Source organism: Nuphar pumila, chromosome 8 (assembly GCF_984573655.1).
Source record: "Nuphar pumila chromosome 8, dmNupPumi1.hap1.1, whole genome shotgun sequence".
Taxonomy (NCBI): domain Eukaryota; kingdom Viridiplantae; phylum Streptophyta; class Magnoliopsida; order Nymphaeales; family Nymphaeaceae; genus Nuphar; species Nuphar pumila.
Genome location: NC_143256.1, coordinates 4,139,108 through 4,161,949, shown reverse-complemented (window position 1 = coordinate 4,161,949; position 22,842 = coordinate 4,139,108). Strand labels below are relative to the sequence as shown.

The 22,842-nt window shown below is 38.8% G+C and overlaps 1 protein-coding gene across 1 annotated transcript; it reads left to right on the top strand.

Moving 5' to 3' along the window:
• The first annotated feature begins 4,111 nt into the window (after window positions 1-4,111).
• Window positions 4,112-20,064, top strand: LOC149829465 (laccase-14-like). Its single transcript, XM_090016195.1, has 8 exons — window positions 4,112-4,270; window positions 5,152-5,281; window positions 9,217-9,317; window positions 9,445-9,596; window positions 10,903-11,147; window positions 15,735-15,863; window positions 16,255-17,190; window positions 19,880-20,064. The coding sequence occupies exons 1-8, from the start codon at window positions 4,112-4,114 to the stop codon at window positions 20,062-20,064; spliced, it is 2,037 nt and encodes a 678-aa protein (XP_089872321.1).
• Window positions 20,065-22,842: the final 2,778 nt, after the last annotated feature.

The following is a 22,842-nucleotide window of genomic DNA, read 5'->3' as shown; positions in this document are numbered from 1 at the left end:
ATAGAATAGAATTGGATAAAAAATGAAAAATTAGGGTTTACACCCCTGCAGGGTGAGCCCCACATGAAGAAAGTTATAAAAATTAGAAATCTGTTTAAAATTTGAGTTCAAAATGAATCCAGATCATTTTTCTAAAAAAATTAATTTTGAAATAAGGGAATATAAAGCCCTGGGGATTGCCCAAATGGCAAATATGGATTTAAAACCTAGGTTTTTGAAATTGATTTTGAAATAAGTTTTTAAAACTCGAATCTGGATTTGAAAATTTGAAAGATCAAAGTACTGGACCTCAAAGATGACATGCAATAACATGCAATGCGATGAAATGACATGAAATGATATCAAATGGCATGAAATGATTACATGTAAACCCTGGGTGAGGGATTTGAAGTCCCGAACTCCTGACAGAGACAAAGAATTGAACATTCTTGTTCGAGGATGAAAAATGAGGATTGAACATCAGACCCGATATTGGATCCAATCCAAATGTGAATTGAGTCTCGGATATAACTAAAATTTTCAGGAAGGGAACTGATCTGAGCTTCAATTAATAGTTATACCAGCTGGGGGAATGATAAAATGAAGTTCTGGATAAGAATGATTTGAGGAATGATTTTTCCCCGGCAGGGCATAGAGTGACACTGGAAACAAGGTTTGAACTGGTCTCGACTGGTTTAAACTAGATTCTAGGGTTTCTAAACTCAGAGGAACTAAAACAACACTAACTCAACCAAACTCCTAGACTGATTGACCGAGAAATGGTATAATTCTCAGAGAAATGATGAGAAATGACCACTAAAGTGAAATGGGTAACGAGACTGCACTGGGTTTGAGTTAGAATGAAGATCAGTAATACTGAGATGAACTAAATTTGAAGCTCAAACACCAGCTCAACTGATTAAATTTAGCTCAATTTCAGTTGAAATGTGCTGAAATGGGCTAAAGTGGACTCCAATAGTATGGAAAACGGATTTAAACTGAAACTGGAACATTTGAACTCCTGGTGAGCTCAAGCTAGTCTCAGAGGAATAGGGTCAACTGGAATTGACTGACTCTGAGACAATTGGCTACAATTCGAGCTAGAAATGAGATCATTTTTTAGAAAATGAACTGATTTTAGCCAGAATGGTTAGAAATGAACAAGATTTACTCATCGTGAGCTCAAGGGAGCTGGAAATTACAGACATTCTAACTATTTTGAGCTTTGAAATGAGCTTGGTTGGGTCTAACTGACAGTGGCCTAGGGGTAAAATGGTAATTTTTTTGACAGAGTGGGGTGAAATGATACCTAAACTATGATCAACCTAGGGATAGACTCCTAAGAGGACTGGCATCTACTAAAAATGGGTGTATGAGGATGAATGAGGAAAATTTGGGGTGTTTACATTAGGCATGAATTGATTTTTAGTTAGCAATCATTTTAGTTTGTTTTAGCAACTAGTTAGAAATTGTTAATTTGTTACTATTCTAGTTAGATTGTCAGTTTAATTAGTTAGTTGATTTAGATATAGTTTAGTTATTATTATTCTTCTAGTTCTTTTATCTAACTAACCTCTTTTATTTTAAAAAAATGTTCCTCTGTCTTCCTTGTTTTGTTTTTCTTTTGTGAGTTTTGTCGGAGGGTCTGTATTGAAGGATAAAAGTGCAATAGCAAGAGAGGTCATGCACGTATTACGAGAAGAAAGCTAGAGTACTTAGAAAATAAGCCCTATAAATTTTATTTTTCTTTATTTCTATTTTTTTGGGGTCAGGGGGCCATTTTATTAATTGGGTTGTAATAAGGCCATTTTATTTTTTTAAGCCCTTTGCAGAGGGTAACTCTTGTAATTATTTAATTGTTTTTTTCTTTTATTGAAGGGCAACAAATGTCATCTTGTGTGGGGTACAAAAGTGATTGAACCCGTTCCCTGAGTTTGACCCAGACTTCACCACTAGTGTGAGCCGGCTTTTATAATTTGATACACGGTTTACACAGACACTTTTATTGAAAAATATCATTTAAAAATACTTTATTAGAAAATTTGAATCAAATTTTAGCATCGTTGCTGAGAAATGATGTTTTAAAAACTGAGTACCCACTTGCCTTTTTCGCGTTATTTAGAACTATTAGTTTCTTTCCTTCATATTATTTAGGATTGCTAGTTTATTTTTCTTGCTTATTAATTATGATTGTTAGTTTGCTTTTATATTTAGGATTTTAGAACCACGTTGCTTGCGAGCCCTAGAGACCAGTTTACTTTTTCTACACGGCCCACCTAGTAGCTTACCCCTTAGTAGGTGATTGTGCACATAGTTTGCTTTCTATAAAATATTTGTTTGGGTGTAAGTGTGTGGTGCATGTTTACTATTTTCTGCTTTATTTTATTTTGCCCTCTTCATAATTTGCTATAGTTTGATCATGTTTGCATATTAGGTAGGTAGAAAACCTTTCTTTAGGATAGTTGCTATATCGGTTTACTCTCAGGTGTATGCAAGGGTGACGCTCACTTGACCCTGAGCTTGTTGAGCTAGTAGAGGACTCTGAGTCTATCATTAGGAGAGCCTGTCGATCCGGCCCCATGGCAGAGGATCGGCAGTTGACCCATCCCCTCTGGGAGTATCTCATTTCCAATGAATACACTCCCACCTCCTGCATCGCTAGACCCATTGTAGGAGCAAACTAGTTCAAAATCAAGGCCAGTATTATCTAGATGTTACCTTCCTTTTATGGTCTTAGTAACGATGACTCCTACCGTCATCTCGACAAGTTTCTCGAGATCTGCTCTACGGTGCAGATCAACAATTTTGGAGTTGATGCCTTGAGGTTGACCTTGTTCTCGTTCTCCCTCAAGGATAAAGCCAAGCACTGACTGAAGGCTTTAGGCACGATTCAAATCACTACTTGGGAACGAATACAGAGAGAGTTTCTCAAAAAATACTTCGAAATTGGTAAGACGAACTAGTTTTGAAAAACCATCACCAGTTTTTCCTAGATTGAGAAAGAACAGTTTCATGAGACACGAGAGAAGATGAAAGATCTTTTTCGAAAGTATTTTCATCACCAGGTGCCCCGTTGTCAACTGGTACAGTACTTTTATGATGGACTGACTGAGAAGAATCGCCAGATGGTAGATGCAGCTTGTGGGGGCACTTTCATATTGAAGAGTGAGGATGAAGTGTGGGCCCTATTTGAGACCCTTAGCGAGAATTTGATGCACCACGCTTCGGCCTCACATACTAAGAGGGTTGCACCTGCTCATGATAGAGCGAAGAAGGCTGGGATTTTCAAGATAGGGACACACCTTGAGTTGCATAAAAAGGTCGATCTGCTGACCCAAAAATTAGATCATCTGTTATCGAATCCCTCACCAGTTGTGCAGGTGTGCACATTGTGTGTTAGCCCAGCACACCATGTCTTTGACTGTCCCGCGGTGCCACAGTACTCTGAGTTTGTCTAGGAGCAAGCTCAGGTGGTGCAAGGTTTCGCTAAACCCGTGCCCAATCCTTATTCCAACACCTATAACCCAGGTTGGCAAAACTATCTCAATTTCTCATGGAGGAATCCACAATAACAACCCCTCATTCCTTCCCAGAACCAACCCAAGAAAGATGCTTATACGCCTAGTTTTCAGAGATCTTGCTACCCTTCAGCCCAGCTTCTTTTAGTCAACCCTAGTTCCAAGAGCCCACTTCCACCCAATCCTTCGAGGACAAGATGCTCGAAGCATTTTCGGACTTTAAGGCAAACATGAACTCCCATACTCAATCCATTGCCAAATTAGAGACACAGATAGGACAACTTGCCGAGACGCTTAACAGGCAAAGCGAGGGGACATTACCTAGCCAGCCTTTGATCAACCCTAGGGGTAAGGAATCGATGCATGGCCTGCATATGACAGATACACATTAAGAGCAGGCCCAAGCGATTACCACCCTTAGGAGTGGGAATGAGCTCCATGGAACCAGAGAGACTGCAGAAGAAAGAGAGAGACAAATTGTTGAGTAGTCAGTCCCTATTGAGACATCTCAGAAAAGTGGGAGGGCTCCTCAATCTGAGCCTTCCAGATCATATGTACCAAAGCCCCCTTTTCTTGAGGCTTTAGAGAAGCCGAAGTCATTCGGCAAGCAAGGGATGAAGATGCTTGAGATTTTCAAGCACGTTCAGATAAACCTCCTTCTACTTGACGTCATCCATCAAGTCCCTGCATACGCAAAGTTCTTGAAGGAGATTTGTATGCAAAAGAGGAAGTTGAGGTCCAATGTGCCGAAGAAGATATATCTTACTGAGCAGGTGAGTGCAGTGCTACAACACCAAACTCCACCCAAGCTCAAGGACCTAGGGGCTCCTATTATCTCTTGCGTCATGGGAGACATTATTGTTGAGTGTGTTTTGCTCAACCTTGAGGCAAGTGTGAACATCTTATCAAGTTTTTTTTATGATGCATTTGGGTTACAGGAGATGAAGCCGACATCGATGACCCTATAGCTAGCAAATCAATCTATCAAGGTCACACGAGAGATTCTTGAGGATGTTTTGGTCAAGGTGGAGGATTTTTACTTTCCTGTTGACTTCGTTATCTTATATATGGAGGGAGTGGATGAAGTGCGGCAGACACCCATTATTCTAGGTCGCCCCTTCCTGGCCACTGCCAATGCGTGCATCAATTATTGTACTGGTACAATGGATGTCATGTTTGGCAAGAGAAAGATGAGGTTGAACATTTTCAATGCAGTGATGGGCCTTGTAAAAGAGGATGCTTCTTTCTAGGTTGATTTGATTCAAGACCTTGTAGAAGTAGAGTCAATATGGACGTTGAGTGATTCACCTTAGGAGGAGGAAGATGAATCACTCGAGGGAGATAGCCTTGGATTGATTGATAGACGGTTAGGTGAGCTAAATTGGACCTGACACTTCAAGCCCCTCCTTAATTTGGCAAAGAAGCCTGCCAGACCTTCCATCGAGAGTTAGCCCAAACTTGAGTTAAAGACCCTGCCAACCTCACTCAAGTATGCCTTTTTAGGCAAGGATCAGACGCTCTCCATCATCATTTCAACAGACTTAACTGACACTATAGAGTGTCAGCTTCTGCAAGTTCTGCACGAGCATAAAGAGGTGATTGGATGGTCTGTGGTGGATTGAAGGGAATAAACCCCTCTTTTTGCATGCATCAGATTATCATGGACGAGGGTGCTAATTCCTCAAGAGAGATGCAACGGAGGTTGAATCTCCATATGAAGGAGGTAGTGAAGAAAGAGGTAGTCAAGTGGCTTGATGCTGGGATCATCTATCTCATCTTCGACAGTTAGTGGGTGAGCTCAACTCAGGTTGTCCCAAAGAAGTCTGGGCTCACTATTACCATCAATAATAAAGGAGAGAGTATCTCCATGAGGACTACCACAGGGTGGCGAGTATGCATTGATTATCGAAAGTTGAACAATGCAACACAGAAGGACCACTTTTCGTTGTCCTTCATTGATCAGATTTTAGAGAGACTCATAGACCAACATTATTTTTGTTTCATGAATGATTATTCAGGATATAATCAGGTGGTCATTCAACGCGAGGAGCAAGACTAGGAGAAGACGACGTTCACCTGCCCATATGGCACCTTTGCGTTTAGGAGAATGTTGTTCGGGCTCTGCAATGCCCCGACAACATTTCAGCGGTGTATGATGGCAATTTTCTCCCACATGGTTGATGACTTCCTTGAGATATTCGTGGATGACTTTTGGTGTATGGATCTTCGTTTGATGATTGTCTTTAATAGTTAGTGAAAGTGCTAAAATGATGCATGGAGACAAATCTTGTACTCAACTGGGAGAAGAGACATTTCATGGTTTAGCAGGAGATTGTTCTTGGACATATTGTGTTCGAGAAAGGGATTGAGGTTGATAAGGCTAAAGTGAAGTCCATTACTAAATTATTTGCACCGACCTCAGTGTGTCAGGTGCAATCATTTTTAGAGCATGTAGGTTTCTATAGGCAGTTCATTAAAGATTTTAGCAAAAAAAAATTTACCGTTATGTAACCTACTCTTGAAGGATCAGCCATTCCATTTCGATGATGCCTGTCTGAAGGCATTCTTATCTCTAAAAAAGACCCTAACCACTGCCCCTATTCTTTGATCTCTCGATTGGTCAGTACCTTTTGAAATTATGTGTGATGCTTCTGATTATGCGGTCAAAGTCATTCTTAGCCCGAAGATCGAACAGAGGTCTCATGTCATCTATTATACTTGATTTATGAAGAAAATATATAATTCAGGTTGAATATAAAGTTTCATAAGGCCATTAAGTGGCTTTAATATATATATAAGAGGGAGAGGCCTATTAAAGAGAGCCTCATTAAAAGTAAAAAGGGAAGGAGAGACACATATGGTGTCTCTTCTTTTTCTCAAGGCATTCAAGTGGCTTTATGAGTTTTTTTTATTATTTATAGTGTCTATTCTTCTTTCAAAAGTTATTAAATTGACTTTTTAATGCCGCCATTCATTGTTTTATTTATTATTATGTACTATTTTATCTATTACATTGTTTCTTATTCTTTATTAGTTTTTAATCCCTTTAGAGAAGAGGGAGGGGCTATCCCATAAGACTCCCTATTTATAGGGAGCTTAAAAAGGGAGAGGAACTCCTTCCCAAGTCATTAATTTGACTCTTAAAAACCCTCCTTTTTTATTATTTTATTTATTGCATCCTCTTTCTTTTAAGTTTCTTATTTATTATTTTTTTTATGATTTTATCTCATTTAGAGAAGACGAAGGATCGACCCACCCCTTCTCCTTCCTCTCATTAATATCCCCAAAAAAAAGTGTGCTCATATTTACTTAAGGTGGGGCCCAATAGGTGGGGCCGACCCACTATGTCCCTTCTTTTCTTTGTTTATTACTTTGTCATTTGGTTTTCCTAATTAAATAGTTTAGATTAACTTTTAGAATAAATTTCATTAAAATAGTTTGTTAGTTCTTAAGTGATATATATTAAATAAATATGCTATCTAATACTAAATCTTAAAGTATTTAATTAAAACTGAAATTTACATTTTCTATTGATTCGGGATCCATATTGGATCCAATTCTATTTGGATCAAACCCATACCTTATCCAAATCTAAAGTGAGTTTTGGTTCTTCTTGCGATCCAGATCTAAATAGTAAACCCAAATCCAATCATTTTCTCTAATGTATTTTGGATCTTCCTGCAATCCAGATCCAGATATTGGATCCGTTTTCCTTAGCTAATGGATTATGGATCTTTCTTAAATATTGATCCAAAAACCCAAATTCAAATGGATTTCAAATTGCGAACTTAAATTTCAAGTTTTAAATTCCTTGAAACCTTTAATTTTGCTTGAATTGATATTTCAGATTCTCATTCAGTTATGAACAGTTGATAATTCAGAAATTATAGTAAAATCTTCTTTTGATTTGTTAGATAATTTACTAAAATTTCAATCATCTTTGTAGCGAATAAAACAACTCTTAGGAATTAAAATAATAATTCATTTATATTATGGATTGTGATTCTCAAGAATTAAGTGAAATGAGGTTCCAGTTTCATTTATATGAGAAAATATATTAGTTAAAAGAGGTCGGGGTAGGCCTAAGAAGACTTGGATGGAGATGATAGGAAAGGATATGAATGCTTTGAACCTCACCGAGGACATGGCATTGGATAAAAATGATTGGAGGAGAAGGATTCATGTGGAAGACCCATAATGATTTTCTTTTTTGGTTCATATCGCCGACCCCAATTGTTTTGGGATGAAGGCGTAGTTGTAGTTGTTGTTGTTGTTGTTGTTGTTGTTGTTGTTGTTGTTGTTGTTGTTGTTGTAGGTTCCAGTTTCAAATACATTAAAACTTAACAATAAAAAAAATAAGTGATTTGTGGGGAAACTAGATGCCAGTTGCCCCTGATTCCGTTGATCTATGTACACAAAATGAGTGAAGTTGCTACCAACGGGAGCTCTGCTTATCTGGTAGGAGCAGCTAGTGCACGTCAACTTGTGTTGGGACGTTGCAGGTTCAAAACCCAATGGTATAATTGTATAACTGGTAGGGGTCTGCCTAACCCCAGCTTAGCTTTCAAAAATTTTTTTTTTTTGAGTGAAGTTCCTACTGCAGTTCTTGATTGCAAGGTTGGGTTAACAAACAAGCTCTAATAATGTGTTCTATTCATATACCCAAGATTCCAGTAGCATGAATTCAAACTTAGCAATCACGAAAAGAAAATTGAGCAGAAACTGGATTCTATTTCAACCCCGAATTCCTTGAATCCGAACACCCTAATGCAAGCAAATATCCACCTACAAGCGTAGTTTATGTATACAAGCGTAGCAAAACACATGTAATACGCGCAGAAATCCATCTGCTAGTCTTGCTGGGAAAGTGAGGATGGGTCCCTATGCATTAAAACTTAACAAGGAACGTCAAAACCAATTGAGAGGCAACTGGATTCTAGTTGCCCATAATTTTCTGAACCCAAACTCACCTAATACGAGAAAGGATCCACCTACAGGTCTTGCTTGAAAAGGTGGGTGCACAACCAAGCTCCAGTAATGCATTTTATTTTATAAAACACATTCTCAAGAATCAAGTCAAATGTAATTCCAATTCCACATACATTAAAACTTAACAAGCGGAAGAAAGTGAATTGAGTGTATAAAGTAGATTCTGATTACCCTAATTCCCTTGATCCAACTCACCTAATACGAGCAAAGATCCACCTACTGGTCTTTATCGATACACTGTATTTTATTGATTTTTCTCGCCAGGGGCTTAATATAATATACGGAAGGTCCTGGAAACAAATCCCAACCAATTGGATTTGCAGATGGCCCTGCCGTTGCAGATGTTATTGCTTCTTCTTTTTCCTGCTCTATTTCTGGCCGTGGCAAAGACACAGTATCATGACTTTATTGTAAGTCAATCTTACAGTACCCATTCTCTTTCCTTGGCTACTTCTCATGAGCAGGGATACAAGTATAGCTCAAGTGCCTGGCTATGTAACTTCTTCTTTTTTTTTTCCTATATTCGTTACAGTTAAGGCCTCGATTATCTTCTATTCACCGGTACCTCTTTTAAATTTTAATACAATTTACTGTTTCTCTACAAAAAAAAATACCTGCCAATCACAGACAGTATTATGAGTCCCCTAAACATTAATCTTCAGTTTCTAAGTTCATTTGAATTTTTTTATGTCCAACCATATCTGAGATTTATCTAGGCATACCCACCCAGGTTACCTGAGTGGTAGCAGGCCTGGAGAAGGTGCAGACGCCTTTGTCCTGGGTTCACTCTCACTGGGTGTTCGGGTGCCTTTAACTGGTAGTCTCTGTAAGGTTTGGCTGTGGTGACCCGGCCGTGAGATTACTGGCTTAGGTCGGAAACTTGATCATAAAAGGAAAAATATTTATCTAAGAGCTGCTGCAGGTTTATCCTGACACAACAGCTTTCTCTATACTGCAGGTTTCTCCATTACCATTCACGAGACTCTGCGCCACTAAGGACATATTGACAGTGAACGGACAGTTCCCCGGTCCAACTCTATATGTGACTAAGGGTGACACCGTGATAATCAATGCATACAATCAAGCTCCTTACCCAGTTACAATCCATTGGTATAGTACATGTCACTGCTTTCCTCTTTTTACTTGCTGAACCAATTTAAGGAAGTGAACGATTCAGGTTTGAGTTGGATATCCGACAATTCCATAAGCAAAACCACATCTGAGTTGGATCCGGTTGTTGCATTCTTATGTCCACGTTTGAATCCCAGTAGTTTAACATGAAGATTAATGTGATTTTTCGGTCACCATTTTAAATGGACAATATCATGATATTTTCAAAATATCATTATTTTAACCAAAGCCTGGAGTGTTGTGCGGTCGTAGAATGCTATTGTGGTTGAAGGAACACGGAATGTTGAGCTGTCAAGAGACATCATATTCAAAAAATGAGTGTAGCGGAGATGAATATGTTTAGATGGATGTGTGAAAATACAATAAAAGATAAGATTTAAAACGAAGAGATACGTAAGAAGGTAGGCATTGCATCCATTGAAAATAAGATGAGAGAGAATCGTTTATGGTGGTTTGGACATATTCGGCGAAAGCCTAATGATGCTCCAGTTAGAAGAATGGAGAAATGAAAAAATATATTAGTTAAAAGAGGTCGGGGTAGGCCTAAGAAGACTTGGATGGAGATGATAGGAAAAGATATGAATGCTTTGAACCTCACCGAGGACATGACATTGGATATAAATGATTGGAGGAGAAGGATTCATGTAGAAGACCCAGAATGATTTTCTTTTTTGGTTCATATCGCCAACCCCCAATTGTTTTGGGATGAAGGCGTAGTTGTTGTTGTATTTTAACCAAAGCCTCATGATTTTTTACAATATTTGTCCCTATATCAGAAGCAAATCTAGTGTTTGGGGGCAGGCTAGGGCAGATCCTGCTAATCTCACCCACAGTTTACAACCACGAACCCCACCCATTTTTCAGTACAAGTGAGACCCACGGAGGGGCTGAGGGGTGGGGTTTGTTGTTGTAAACTAATCTCACCCAGCGTTTGACAGGATCCGAGTGTTCCGCCCAATTAGGGGGAGCCACGTATGGCTGCCCCTATAAAAAAAAGGGGCGCCCCTATTAAAGAGGAGGCCCCATGCATGACTAGTCTCTGTTCCGCAGGGTATCCTTCGTGGGAAAAAAAAATGCTTTTCTCCACTAGGGTCGAGAGCAACATGGAGCACCAGACAAACGCTCCAAGTGCAATCTACAATATTTTTTTAAAAGAAAGTACAATATGCTATATTATGTTATTGTGCCTGTGGGTGTCTATATTCATCATATAACAAAGAAAAAAAGGAGGAAAACTATGTGCCAATGACTAACCTGTTTGAACGTTTTGAAATTTTTAACACAGGCATGGACTCAAGCAGCCGAGGAATCCCTGGTCGGATGGCACGGAGTACATTACCATGTGTAGTGTTAAACCAGGAAATAATTTCACCTACACCCTGCTCTTCAGCACAGAGGAAGGGACCATATGGTATCATGCTCACAGTGAATGGACGCGTGCTATGATTCATGGAGCCATAGTCATCTATCCAGATATAGGAACCACCTATCCATTTCCAAAGCCAGACAAGGAATATGTTATTGTTATAGGTATATCTACTCCACTCAATGTTAGCAGTCCCTTTTTGCCTGGTCTGCTAAATTTATAAATCAAGGTAAAAATACAGTCTACTTAAGTTATTATGCACTGGCAAGGTCTATGTCTGATTTATTGCTGCATTAATATTCAATTCAATCACCTCGATCTCAAGTAGTTACGACCTAAACTTACTACCCAACTTATCAACCAGCTTGACTGCATGGCTTACCATTTAGACTTACATGAGGTAACACGTGCGAGACTTGGCTTATGCTGTTTTGACAGTGCTAAACCTGATGCATGCCTACTGTTTGAGACACCAAGGGATTAAAGGGCTTGGCCAATTAATGGTGATTTAGCGATCCAAGGACTTACCCCAGCTTTATTGTCTGACCCATCTTATAATTGGACTTCTTTTTAGTATACCATATCCACCTACGTTATACTCGGTCAGGTCGAAGCTGGATAAAGATCCAACCTGATTCCAACCCTAGTACTCAGTGAAAATGCATTGAGAAAAGCTTCATCAACAGTATTTGGTGTAGGGCCCTATTCGCATACTTACCTTCCCAAGGTAGAGCAGGGGGTCTCCTAGTCCTTTGGAGGCATGACCTCGTGGGGAACAATGTTAGGACTGGACAATTCTCCATAATAACATCCTTCTCAGTCCACACGTGTTTTCTCCCTTCCGCATAACAGCGGTTTATGGGACGGTTACAAGCGAACTCAAAAAGCTCTTTTGGCATGAACCTCATTAGTTGTTCAGGATAGTGTGTTGGTGGCAACTTCAACTCGATATTTAAGATTCAAGACGCCAACAATACCTTTCACATGAACCGAACTAGGGAATGATAAGTTTCTAGAACTTCATGGATAAGTGTGATATGATAAATATTTGTATGTGTGGGGGCCGGTACACATTGTTGGGAAGTGACCTTGCACGGAGCCGAATTCGCAGTTGGATGAAGACTTTGCTGTTATGCTCGAAATCGCCAAGGAATCTGAACTCTCAACCCTTTTCACTAAATGCTCTTAGTAACCAGAACTGTTACTTTCTGTGAATGTTTATATGTATTTTAATACTCTTTTTCCACTGTATTTATAGACATGAAAAGGTTCAAGCTTTGGGACACAACCTTGGGAGAAATCCCTTCATCCCTCAAGAGATATGTCTCTTATATTATAACGGTTGGAATGACCTCCAACAGTCACTTATGGGCATATGACCTTATATCTCTCACTTGGTCATAAGGGACTTTCTGTGTTTATTTGTTTGTTTTCAATAGGAACCTTGCATACACACTTTTCGAGTAATCTTTACTCACCCTGTGTTTATATGCTTGTTCTCAATCAGAACCTTACATACATACTTTTTGAGTAATCTTTACTCTTATTGTGTTTATATGCTTGTTCTCAACCAGAATCTTGCATACACACTTCCAGAGTAATCTCTACTCTTATTGTGTTTATATGTTTGTTATCAATCGGAACCTTGTATACACACTTTCTTAGTAATCTTTACTCATTTACCACTTAGACATATTTGAATTTCATCTAACTTACATGTCTAATGAAAGCATCTTCAGTGACTATCTTAGCTAGCGGGTCTACTACCATGTCACTTGAAGAAACATAGACCATTGATATTTCATTTTTCATAAGCATAGCATGAATATATTGATATTTAACTTCAATATACTTACTTTTAGAGCTATTATCTCATGTTTGTATTAGTCTTATAGCAGCTTTATTGTCATAATATAGTTAAACTGGATCCTTTAGAATGTCCCATTTGAAGTCATTTAAGAAACGATTTATTCACACTCCAAATATGGTTGTCATGTTACACGCAATATACTCAGCTTCTTAGGTATGTTGTGTCATACATCCTTGTTTTTTTTATAATCATGCAATTGCCCCATATCTTAACATAAATACACAATCAGATGTGGACTTTGCTTCATCTCTATCACCAACAAAGTCAGCATCTAAGTAGCCTACAAGCTTTAAACTATCTGACGATAACATAGCTTAAGTTCCTTAGTTCTCTTTAGATATCGAAAAAAAAAATCACTGCTTCCTAGTGAGAGAGCCCATGATTACTTTGATATCTACTTACTAGACCTACAACAAAGCTTAAGTTAAGTCTAATATAAAGCATTGCATACATCAGGCTTCCAATTGTTTGAGTATAGGAAACATTCAACTTTTCTTGCCCATCATTTTGGACAGTCATTTTTACTTAGCTTTTAGTCTTTTACTATAGAAGTACCTTTTGCCTTGGTACTTTTCATTCTAAATTTTTTTAGAATGTGGTCAAGATATTTTTCTTGACTCAGACATAGCAATATTGATTTTCTATCTCTATAAATTTTAATTCCAAGGATATATGAAGTTTCACCCATATCTTTTATTTCAAATCAAGAACTTAACCATGATTTAGTCATATTTATCTTGTATATGTCATTTTCTGTAATTAATATATCATCAACATATAGGGATAAAAGAGTAAACTTACTTCCACTATTCTTGGCATATTTACAGTGATCTAGACTATTTGCCTCATAACCTAATTTGGTTATAGCATTATGAAAAGTCAAATACCACTCTCTTGGTGACTGCTTAAGTCCATATAAGAATTTATTTAACTTGTATACTTTATCTTCTTGACCTTTCACTTCAAAACCTTCTGGTTACTACATAAAAATAATTTCATTTAATTTACCATTTAAGAAGGCTATTTTTATATCCATTTGATATGGGTTAAGATCAAAACAAGCTACCAATGCCAAAATAATATGAATAGATGTCAGTTTGGCTACAGAAGAGTAAGTTTCTTCATAATCAATCTCTTCTTGTTGAGTATAACCTTTTGCTACTAATCTTACCTTGAATCTATTAATAAATCTATCTGCCTTGAGTTTTTGCTTGAGAACCCACGTATTATCAATTGCCCTATATCCATTAAGCAAAGTAGCTAGTTTTCAAACTCTATTCTTTTCTATAGAGTCCAACTTATCTTTCATTGCTTCCTTCCAGAGTTTAGGCTCATTAGAAACAATTGCATCTTCAAAACTCAAGTTATCAAGAGTTTTATCAAAATTCATGGAATAGCATAATTTCTCACTCAAGAATGTATAATAATCATTCAAATAGGATGAAGGAGTTCTTGTTCTTTTCTGTCCAGTTACTGGTTGTGAAGTTTGTTTATTATTCACAACTTGATCATTATGTTTTAACTCTTGAATGAGTATCTCAGGATCATTTTTTATATCCAAAAAGATATTATCATCTTCAGGATCAAAAATGCTTTCTTGAATTTTCAAGAATTCTACCTCTCTACTCTCTATAAATTCTTTTTTAAGATTATATAGTCGATATTCCTTTGATCCCTTTGGGTATCCCATGAAGATGCATTTGATAGTTTTAGTATCTAACTTGTCTCTCAGTTGACTAAGAATCAACACATGAGCAGGTGTTCCCTACGTTCATAAATGACTCAAGTCTTGCTTTCTACCAGTCCATAATTCATGGGGAGTAAACTCTATAACCTTAGAAGATGCGATGCAACTTGGAGAAAAATAAGGATGGGCATGTATGATTGGAAGCCTAACTGGAGAAACTCTTAGTCAATTGATAAAACTAAAAATATAGGTAAAGGGCTTTCTAAAATAATTTTTGCAAAAGGTTCTTTTTAGGAAAATTTTCTTAAGTATTTTTTAGATGTAATGAAAGTGTGATATGCAATCAAAGTAAGGCTCTTACAAGAATCTAAGAATTTTAAAGAGATTTACACTTGCACGAAATCTTCAATCAATTCTTTAATGTAGAAATTGTAAACTTCTTTAATTATTTTCTTCTTTCTTTATTGCCATAGCTGAAATCCAGTTGTTTTAGTTATTCATCATCAAAATATCGTACTTGAATTATCATGAATTATCGTGTACAACTTCCTTGTCTTAACAGCTCCTCTTGCAAAAGTCAGTTGGTTGGTTCTTTGCCCAAATTTGCTTAGTATCCATGTCAGTTACTCAGATTTAATTAATGTCCCTAAGAGTTATATATGGTATAAAAAAATCTCAACAATTAAAAAAAAGCTGGTTTTTGTTATTTAAAAATTATTGATATATAAAGTTTTATTAAAATATGTAAATATATCAATATAAATAATGATATAAACAATATTAAATATCAAAAAATTTGCTTGATGTGTAAATGCTATGATAGCAATGTTATTTTTTCAAAACGTCAGCAGTATTTTCTAAATATCCGTCATATTTGTGACATAAATTAAAACAAGTAAAAGACACTTTAATCTTAAAAGTGAGGAGTTGTGGCATGTTCATTCAAATCTCATGTCTCCCAAGTGCAAAATTACAGTCACCTCAACACATGGCGCATGAGCTCCAACTGTTAGAGAGAGAGAGAGACTATTATTGGGGAGGAGGCATTTGTGGCCTGTACCGATCATTTTTGAAGTAAAGATATTCTATATTTTAGAGATTTTTATAGTAGTAAGGTCCAGTTTTTGTTTTTTTTTTTTACAATATTTGAATAGTACAAGTCACATGCTTGTCTCTTCTTCCAAATGGCTTTAGGTGAATGGTGGAAAGGTGATGTGATGAAAATGTACGTGGAAGGAATGACGTATGGCTGTGACTTCAACCTGTCTGATGCTTATACCATAAATGGCCAACCCGGTGATTTCTATTCATGTTCAAAACCAGGTAAGAAAACTTAGCCTACCCAATGTGATCGGAGCAAATTTTCTGTTCATAGTTCCAAAACTATTACCCCAGCTTATTGTGAATGAGTCTCATTTTGCACATTTAATATGATGCACCAACAAGATCTATCTACTAGAAATAAAATATTCGAGTTGCCTACTGTTCCCTATTAATGTGTACTGTATCCAAACACTGTGACTGGTTATTTGATTCTTTTTTAGCTAAAGATTAAATTCTAATATATTGTTGAGAATAGAAGAAAGCGCCTTTCTACTCACTCACTATAACAGTGTTTGATGTAACATAAATTTGTTTCAGATTTTATTCTAACGTGCATAGAGAGATCCAGGGATCGGTAATATGCTTGCTAACGCATTTGTTTTTTTTGTAGGGACAACTCGGTTTCTAGTTGAGCACGGCAAAACGTACCTTCTGCGCCTTGTGAATGCTGCTATGAGTGTTGCGCACTTTTTTGCCATAGCAAATCACACTCTTACTGTTGTTGGTAGAGATGGATACTACCTTAGGCCATATAATAGAGAATTTGTGATGATAAACATAGGGCAGACAATGGACATTCTTGTGAAAGCAGACCAACCACAAGGCTTATATTATATGGCTGCCAGTCCTTATACTACTGCTGAAGAACCGTATTTCGACAAGTCTGTGACTACAGCCATAATTGAATACGAAGGCCACAACTCCTCTGGTACCTCACCGCCCCTTCCCTATCTTCCATATCCCAATGATACCATAGCAGCATTTGATACTGTTGTGCATGAACGAAGCTTAGCATCAAAAGATCACCCTGTTGATGTTCCAATGGAGGTTGATACCAAGTTGGCCTTTACAGTGTCGGTGAATAAGGATCCATTCTGCCATAATTGTCCCTGCAAGTTTAGGCTTGCTGCCACTATGAACAATATATCATTTATTGATCCGAGGATTGACATACTTGAAGCATACTATTATGGAATCGATGACATTTACAGTGCTGATTTTCCTAGCTTTCCACCATATATGTTTAATTTCACAGCTGATGAGCTTCCAGTGGAACTTAATGTTCCTTCATATGGGACGAAAGTGAAGGTCTTGAAGTATAACACGACAGTTGAGCTTGTGTTGCAATCGACCAACATTGTTGCGGGGAATAATCATCCTGTTCATCTTCATGGCCATAGTTTCTATGTGGTCGGACGAGGTTTCGGAAACTTTGATCCTGAGAAACATCCATTGAACTACAATTTGGTTGATCCTCCTGAGGAAAACACAGTTGGAGCTCTATACAGTGGATGGATTGCTGTGAGGTTTAGAGCAAGAAACCCAGGTATTACGTAGCTACTCTCTCACTCTCTGTTGTTGTTGTTGGTGTCGTTTAGAACTATACTTGCATTCACTAATGCTGTTATTAGTGGTCTTATACTGATTCTCAGATAGATCAGTCTCACCTCTATATACCTGAAAATGTTTGAGACACTCGATGGCCATCTTACCAGACCAATGGTTCAAAAGTCTTAAGAAATCTACAAACGTTTCTTTCCAAGACAAACAAAAACTACACAACTAGGGCGAAACACAAGAAGGGCCTGGCCGGAGCTTGGCTCTTTTTCTTTTTCTTTTTAAGAAACTTGGCTCATTTTAAAAAGCAAATGTTTGACTCGGTAAAAGCCCAAGGCAGCTTCAGTCAGGCTCGGTTCTGCTCAAGTGGACTAAATTCACTAAAACAAAAATTGAAATGTATGGCAAGGAGGAATTCGACACTGCGCCCTCTTGAGCACAAGGCCAAATCCTACCTAAAGTTGAGACACGTGTAATTCAAAATGTTCAATTCTTTATTTTAGTTCTAATCGATGCAATCCAATCATATATTTAAAAGAAATTATTATAAAGTAAAGTTTATGTAAACTTATAATACTCTTCATGGATATTGTTCACATTTTCACTTTTACTAAACACACACTAGGCGTTTCACTTTTCTAGATGGAGGATCTCAAACCGTTGTTTTCCTTTTTTTTGAATGAAGGATATTTTTGCCATCTTCCCAAACCATCGTTTCATGGAAAGAATGGCAGCAAAGGGTACTTAAGTTGTTGCAATCGCATCGGATTCTGATGCTATGTGATGCCGACACACAGGGATACGAGCTGCATGAGCTTATATACATGACGCTCATTGGGACCCCCGAACACGCATTGTGGCTAACAGTTGTCTTTGGAGGGCAACATATAACCTGCTTCGTGTGTGTGTGTATATATATGTATATATATATATATATATATATATATATATATATATATATATATATATATATATATATATATATATATAGAGAGAGAGAGAGAGAGAGAGAGAGAGAGAGTTGTAGGTGCTTGAAAATAACGTCAAAAACAAGTTTTTCGGCCCAAATAAGCAACAACAATGACAAAAATGACTATCATTGACCTTTAGCTGTGATTCTTGTCGCCGCTATTGACCTTTAGCGATGACTTTTGTCGTTACTATTGCTCATTTGGCATAAAAACTCATTTTTGACACTGGCCGTCCATCAAGCAAGCGCGTCCATGTGAAGTATCTAATGTTCAAGCACCTATGCACTATATATATATATATACGAGAAAACATCATTTCTCAACAAGTTTTTTGTTTTTGTTTCCCAATATTGGCCAATTCACAAAAAGAGTTTTGCTTATATTCTTTGAATAAAAAGGAATTCTACAAAAAGAGCTGCCTGCCCTTAGTGTTTTTTTTTAAAGGGTAACATATTAAAGTATTAGAGGTATATAGGATGGAACAGATGACGAGTAGGCACCAAAGTTCCAAGAACATAGAACATGAAAAATAGAAGAAAATCAGAAGAAAAAATGAGAAACCACAAAGACTAGCTGCCAGCCACCGATGATCGGCAAATGCATCGTTCCCCAACCCATTTGACGTTAGATCCAGGCCCTTTGAGTATTAGCCGTTCTTGTAGTAGGCACCTAATGGTCTGCAGCATACCGAGCAGGGAAGCCTGTTATCCTCTCAAGATTCGGTTATTCCTCCTTATCCACACTACCCTCCACATTAAGAGAACCCAACAAGGCCATACAAAAATCCATGTAGAGCCCATCCTCCCAATCTCATCCTCGACAATAAAAAACGATAATGTTCGCTCATCCAATCCCCGTGCCTCGGGTTTGTTTTTTAGAATCTCATTAGAGTGGCATAAGATCGATGGAAGTTGCGAGAATGGACCACCTTCCAACCTTCAGCTTCCTCTATGCCGCCCGGCAGCGTCCTTCTATCCCCATCGATATTGCTCTGCGTGAGAAAGAAATACGGGAAAGCAAAGCCAGCAGCCGACCTCACAGTCCACCAATGCTTGCTTTGGGACGGTAGGCAGGAATGCATTGATCTCCTGAGCGTCGAGCGGGTGCATGCATGTCAACACAGTCCTTCAATGTTCTCGCTAGGGCCAGGAAGATATTACGGTCGAAGATCTTATGATCCTTTGCGTTTTCACCCCTTTGCCAAGCTTCCAACGTCCCACTAAGCTCGATCAGTGCCCGGCTGTTAGTCGCCTTGTTGTGGTGCCAGCAAAGTCCCACCACCGGTTTCTCAACCAGCGGTAACAGCCGGCTCTTCCCATGTCGTCAATCCACCATTCTCCTCCTATTTTTTATATCTTACATGTAGCACTATTTGATAACTACATGAAATAAGTGCACAATATATAATGCGAAGATTGATAATGGCATGACCTTACCTCAATCCGCAAAGTGTCAAACCTTTATCAAACCCAAACATGACCCAGTGACATTAATTTCTTTGAAATTTCTTATACTTTCTTAATTGAACTGGAAAAGCAAAATTTTCCTCGTTAATGAATAAGGGCTTCCGCTACGAGGAAGTGAATATACATGGGCAATTCTAAGAACCATGAAATTCATTTGTTTATTATTATTCCAATAGTATTTGTTTGGCTACTGCTACTGCTACTGCTACTGCTACTGCCCTACTCACATTCTTGTATACAGGTGTTTGGCTACTTCATTGCCATGCGGAACGCCATTATTCTTGGGGAATGTTAACCGTTTTTATAGTGTTGGATGGTCCAACACCTGAGACAAGTATGTTACCTCCACCAGACTACATGCCCAAATGTCCTGATTCGGAGCTTATTCAAAAGAGGCCAAGTGTTCAAATGGACCTAAAGGCGTAGGGAAATGTTTATGCAAAATTAAATCGTTTATGGGAGTATGTAGTCGTCAGTATTGCCGCTTGCGTGTAATAATTTTCATGGATTATGTTTATTCATGAAACTCTATATAATAAGCTATTCACTAAAAGTAATAAAGGACACTGGAATCACTCCTATGGTAAGCTATTTATTTCAAGTAATAAAGGACACTAGTACCTTTCTCTCTCTCTCTCATTCTTACTAGTGCCAAGTTCCAAAGCAGGTTATATGTTCCCCCGCCCCGAACAGGGCCGCTCATGTTCGGGGCTTCCAAATAGCGCCACGTATACGATCGAGACCGGCATGGTTCCCGATGACAGTCCGCATCATACTGCATCGTAATTTGGTGCCGCAACAAAGACTTAAGTAACCTTTACCGCCATTCGCTTCATCTTCCTCGAACGGACATAAATGCCCTCCTTCTAGAAAACTGAACCGTCGGTTCGTGAAAAGGACAAAACTGCCCTCCATCGTTATCGCGCCAAAACGTTCCGCAGAGTTTGCGTATGTAGCAAGCGTTATGTTGTAGGATTCAAATAGTTGAAAACAATTCATTCTCGCTCTAAGCACTCTACCGGAGATTCTTTGCTTTCATCTGGAGTCGTCGAAGCATCCTTTCCCTTTGTTCCAGAGCATCTGTTTCCGTCTTACGCGCAACCGCAACATAGTTGTTACCACTGCTTACTCTACAGTTGGAATATCCAAATTCTCATCGTTTCAGTGAGTTTCGTGTAAGGTTTCTTTCTTCAATCTGAAGATTGCTTCTTATACAACGATTTGTTTCTTATGAACCCAAATATTTCGATGATTTCTAATCTTGATGATCGTGTAATGTGTTGTGCAGGTTACCAATGTCTGCGCCTCATCAGATTAGAGATACCCTGTCGTTCTATGGGTTGTCTATTAGAGAAGTGATCCGTCAGTCCCATCTATCTAAGGTTTTTGAAAGATACCAAAATATACTTAAGATTGAGAACGATAAAAATAGGGGAAAAGCCTTGGAATCGTATTATGCGGAGGATTATCCATCAGACATCGAGGCTACGGACCAAAGGAAGAACTCTGAAGAACGAAAGATGCAGAACAAGGATGACGAAGAGAAGGCAAAGGCAAGAAATATTGCTGAGAATTTGAAAAGAAGGCTGAGGATTGACGCACGGGCGAGGGAAAATATGAAGAAGAATGATGAGCAGTATCAAACTTATGTTCAATCTTTAGTATATGAAACCAAGGTTGTTAAATGCGATGAGGCGAAGCGAGGCGTTGAGCCTGCGCCTCGCCTCTGAGGCGTACGCCTCAGGTACTGAGGCGTACGCCTCTCACAACTGGTATGAAAGTGAAGCGGTGGGAGGGGAGGCAGGGAGCGGTGGTGGAGCAGCTGGCCGGCACCTGGCGGTGGATCCACCGGCACTTGGGGTTAGCACAGCCGACAAATCGGGCGGAGGAGGAAGACTTGGGGATGAAGGAAGGCTTCAGTAGGTGGATCCACCGGCAATTTGCGCATCACAGCACGCCTCAGTACCTTGAGCGTGCGCCTCGCCTCTGAGGCGTACGCTTCAGGTACTGAGGCGTACGCCTCTCACAACACTGTATGAAACTGTGGCACAATGTAAGAGGAGAGACTTGGAGCGCAGGGCAATGTTTAACAGGGCATGGCTACTGAAGAAGGAGGAGGAGAGGTGAAGGCAAATGAATAAGGAGGAGGAAGAGAAGCAACAGAATAATCCTCAATATGAGGAAGAAAAGGAAAGGCGAATGAGGGAGAAGGAGTTTGAGGAAGCTAAGGAAATGCAAAGGCAGGAGAAGGAGAATGAGGAAAAGAAGAAAAGGCAACGGAAGGAGAAGGAGGAAGAAGAAGAGAAGGAAAGAGAAAGGAAGAAGCAGGAGGAAGAACTGCAGGAAAGAAGGAAACAAGAACTGGAAGAGAAAGAAAGGTGGCGGAAGGAGATGGAGGAGGAAGAAAAGGAAAGAGAAAGGAAGAAGCAGGAGGAGGAAGTGCAGGAAAGGTTAAGGAAGAAGCAGGAGGAGGAAGTGCAGGAAAGGTTAAGGAAGAAGCAGGAGGAAGAGGCGAAAAGGCATAGAGAAAGGAAGCAGAAGGATGAGGAGAAAAAGCAGAGAGAAAGGAAGGAGGAGGGGGCGAAAAAGGAGAGAGAAAGGATGCAGGAGCAGAAAAGGGAGAGAGAAAGGAAGCAGAGGAAGGAAGATGAGAAAAGGGAGAGAGAAAAGAAGGAGAAGAAGGAGGAGGAGAATAGGGAGAGAGAAAGGAAACAGAAAAAGGAGGAAGAGAAAAGGGAGAGAGAAAGGAAGGAGAAGGAGGATGAGAAAAGGAAAGATAGAGAAATGATGGAGAAGAAGGCCGAGAAAAGGAAGGCGAGAGAAAGGCATGCGATGGTGGAGCCGGTAGAGATGGAGCTTGAAAGTCAATTGGTGGCAGTGGACCCACCAGAAAGTCTCAGGTTGGAGGGAGAACAGGAGAAAATAGCGACCAAGGTAAATATATCTGTTCTGTCTGTGAAGATTTAATAACATGTTTAGCGATTTTGGTATAGCGATTACTGTGTTAGGTATTAATATGTATAGCGATTACTGTGATATTCTGTCTGCAACCAATATTATTTATAGCGGTTAGTAGAATAGTATTTATAAGTACAAATGGAACTAAATTACAATTGGTAGGAATAATATGTTATTTTGTGTTACAGGGAGTTCACAGGAGAAGTAGAGCACCAGGTGAAAAGCTCGGAGGTCGGTGTCAATGGC

Excerpts from the sequence above, each read along its gene's own strand:
- LOC149829465 (XM_090016195.1), top strand. The coding sequence starts at position 4,112 with ATGAAGATGCTTGAGATTTTCAAGCACGTTCAGATAAACCTCCTTCTA. Across the intron at positions 9,597-10,902 it reads TACCCAGTTACAATCCATTG|GCATGGACTCAAGCAGCCGA; the intron begins GTATAGTACATG and ends TTTTTAACACAG. Across the intron at positions 11,148-15,734 it reads GGAATATGTTATTGTTATAG|GTGAATGGTGGAAAGGTGAT; the intron begins GTATATCTACTC and ends AAATGGCTTTAG.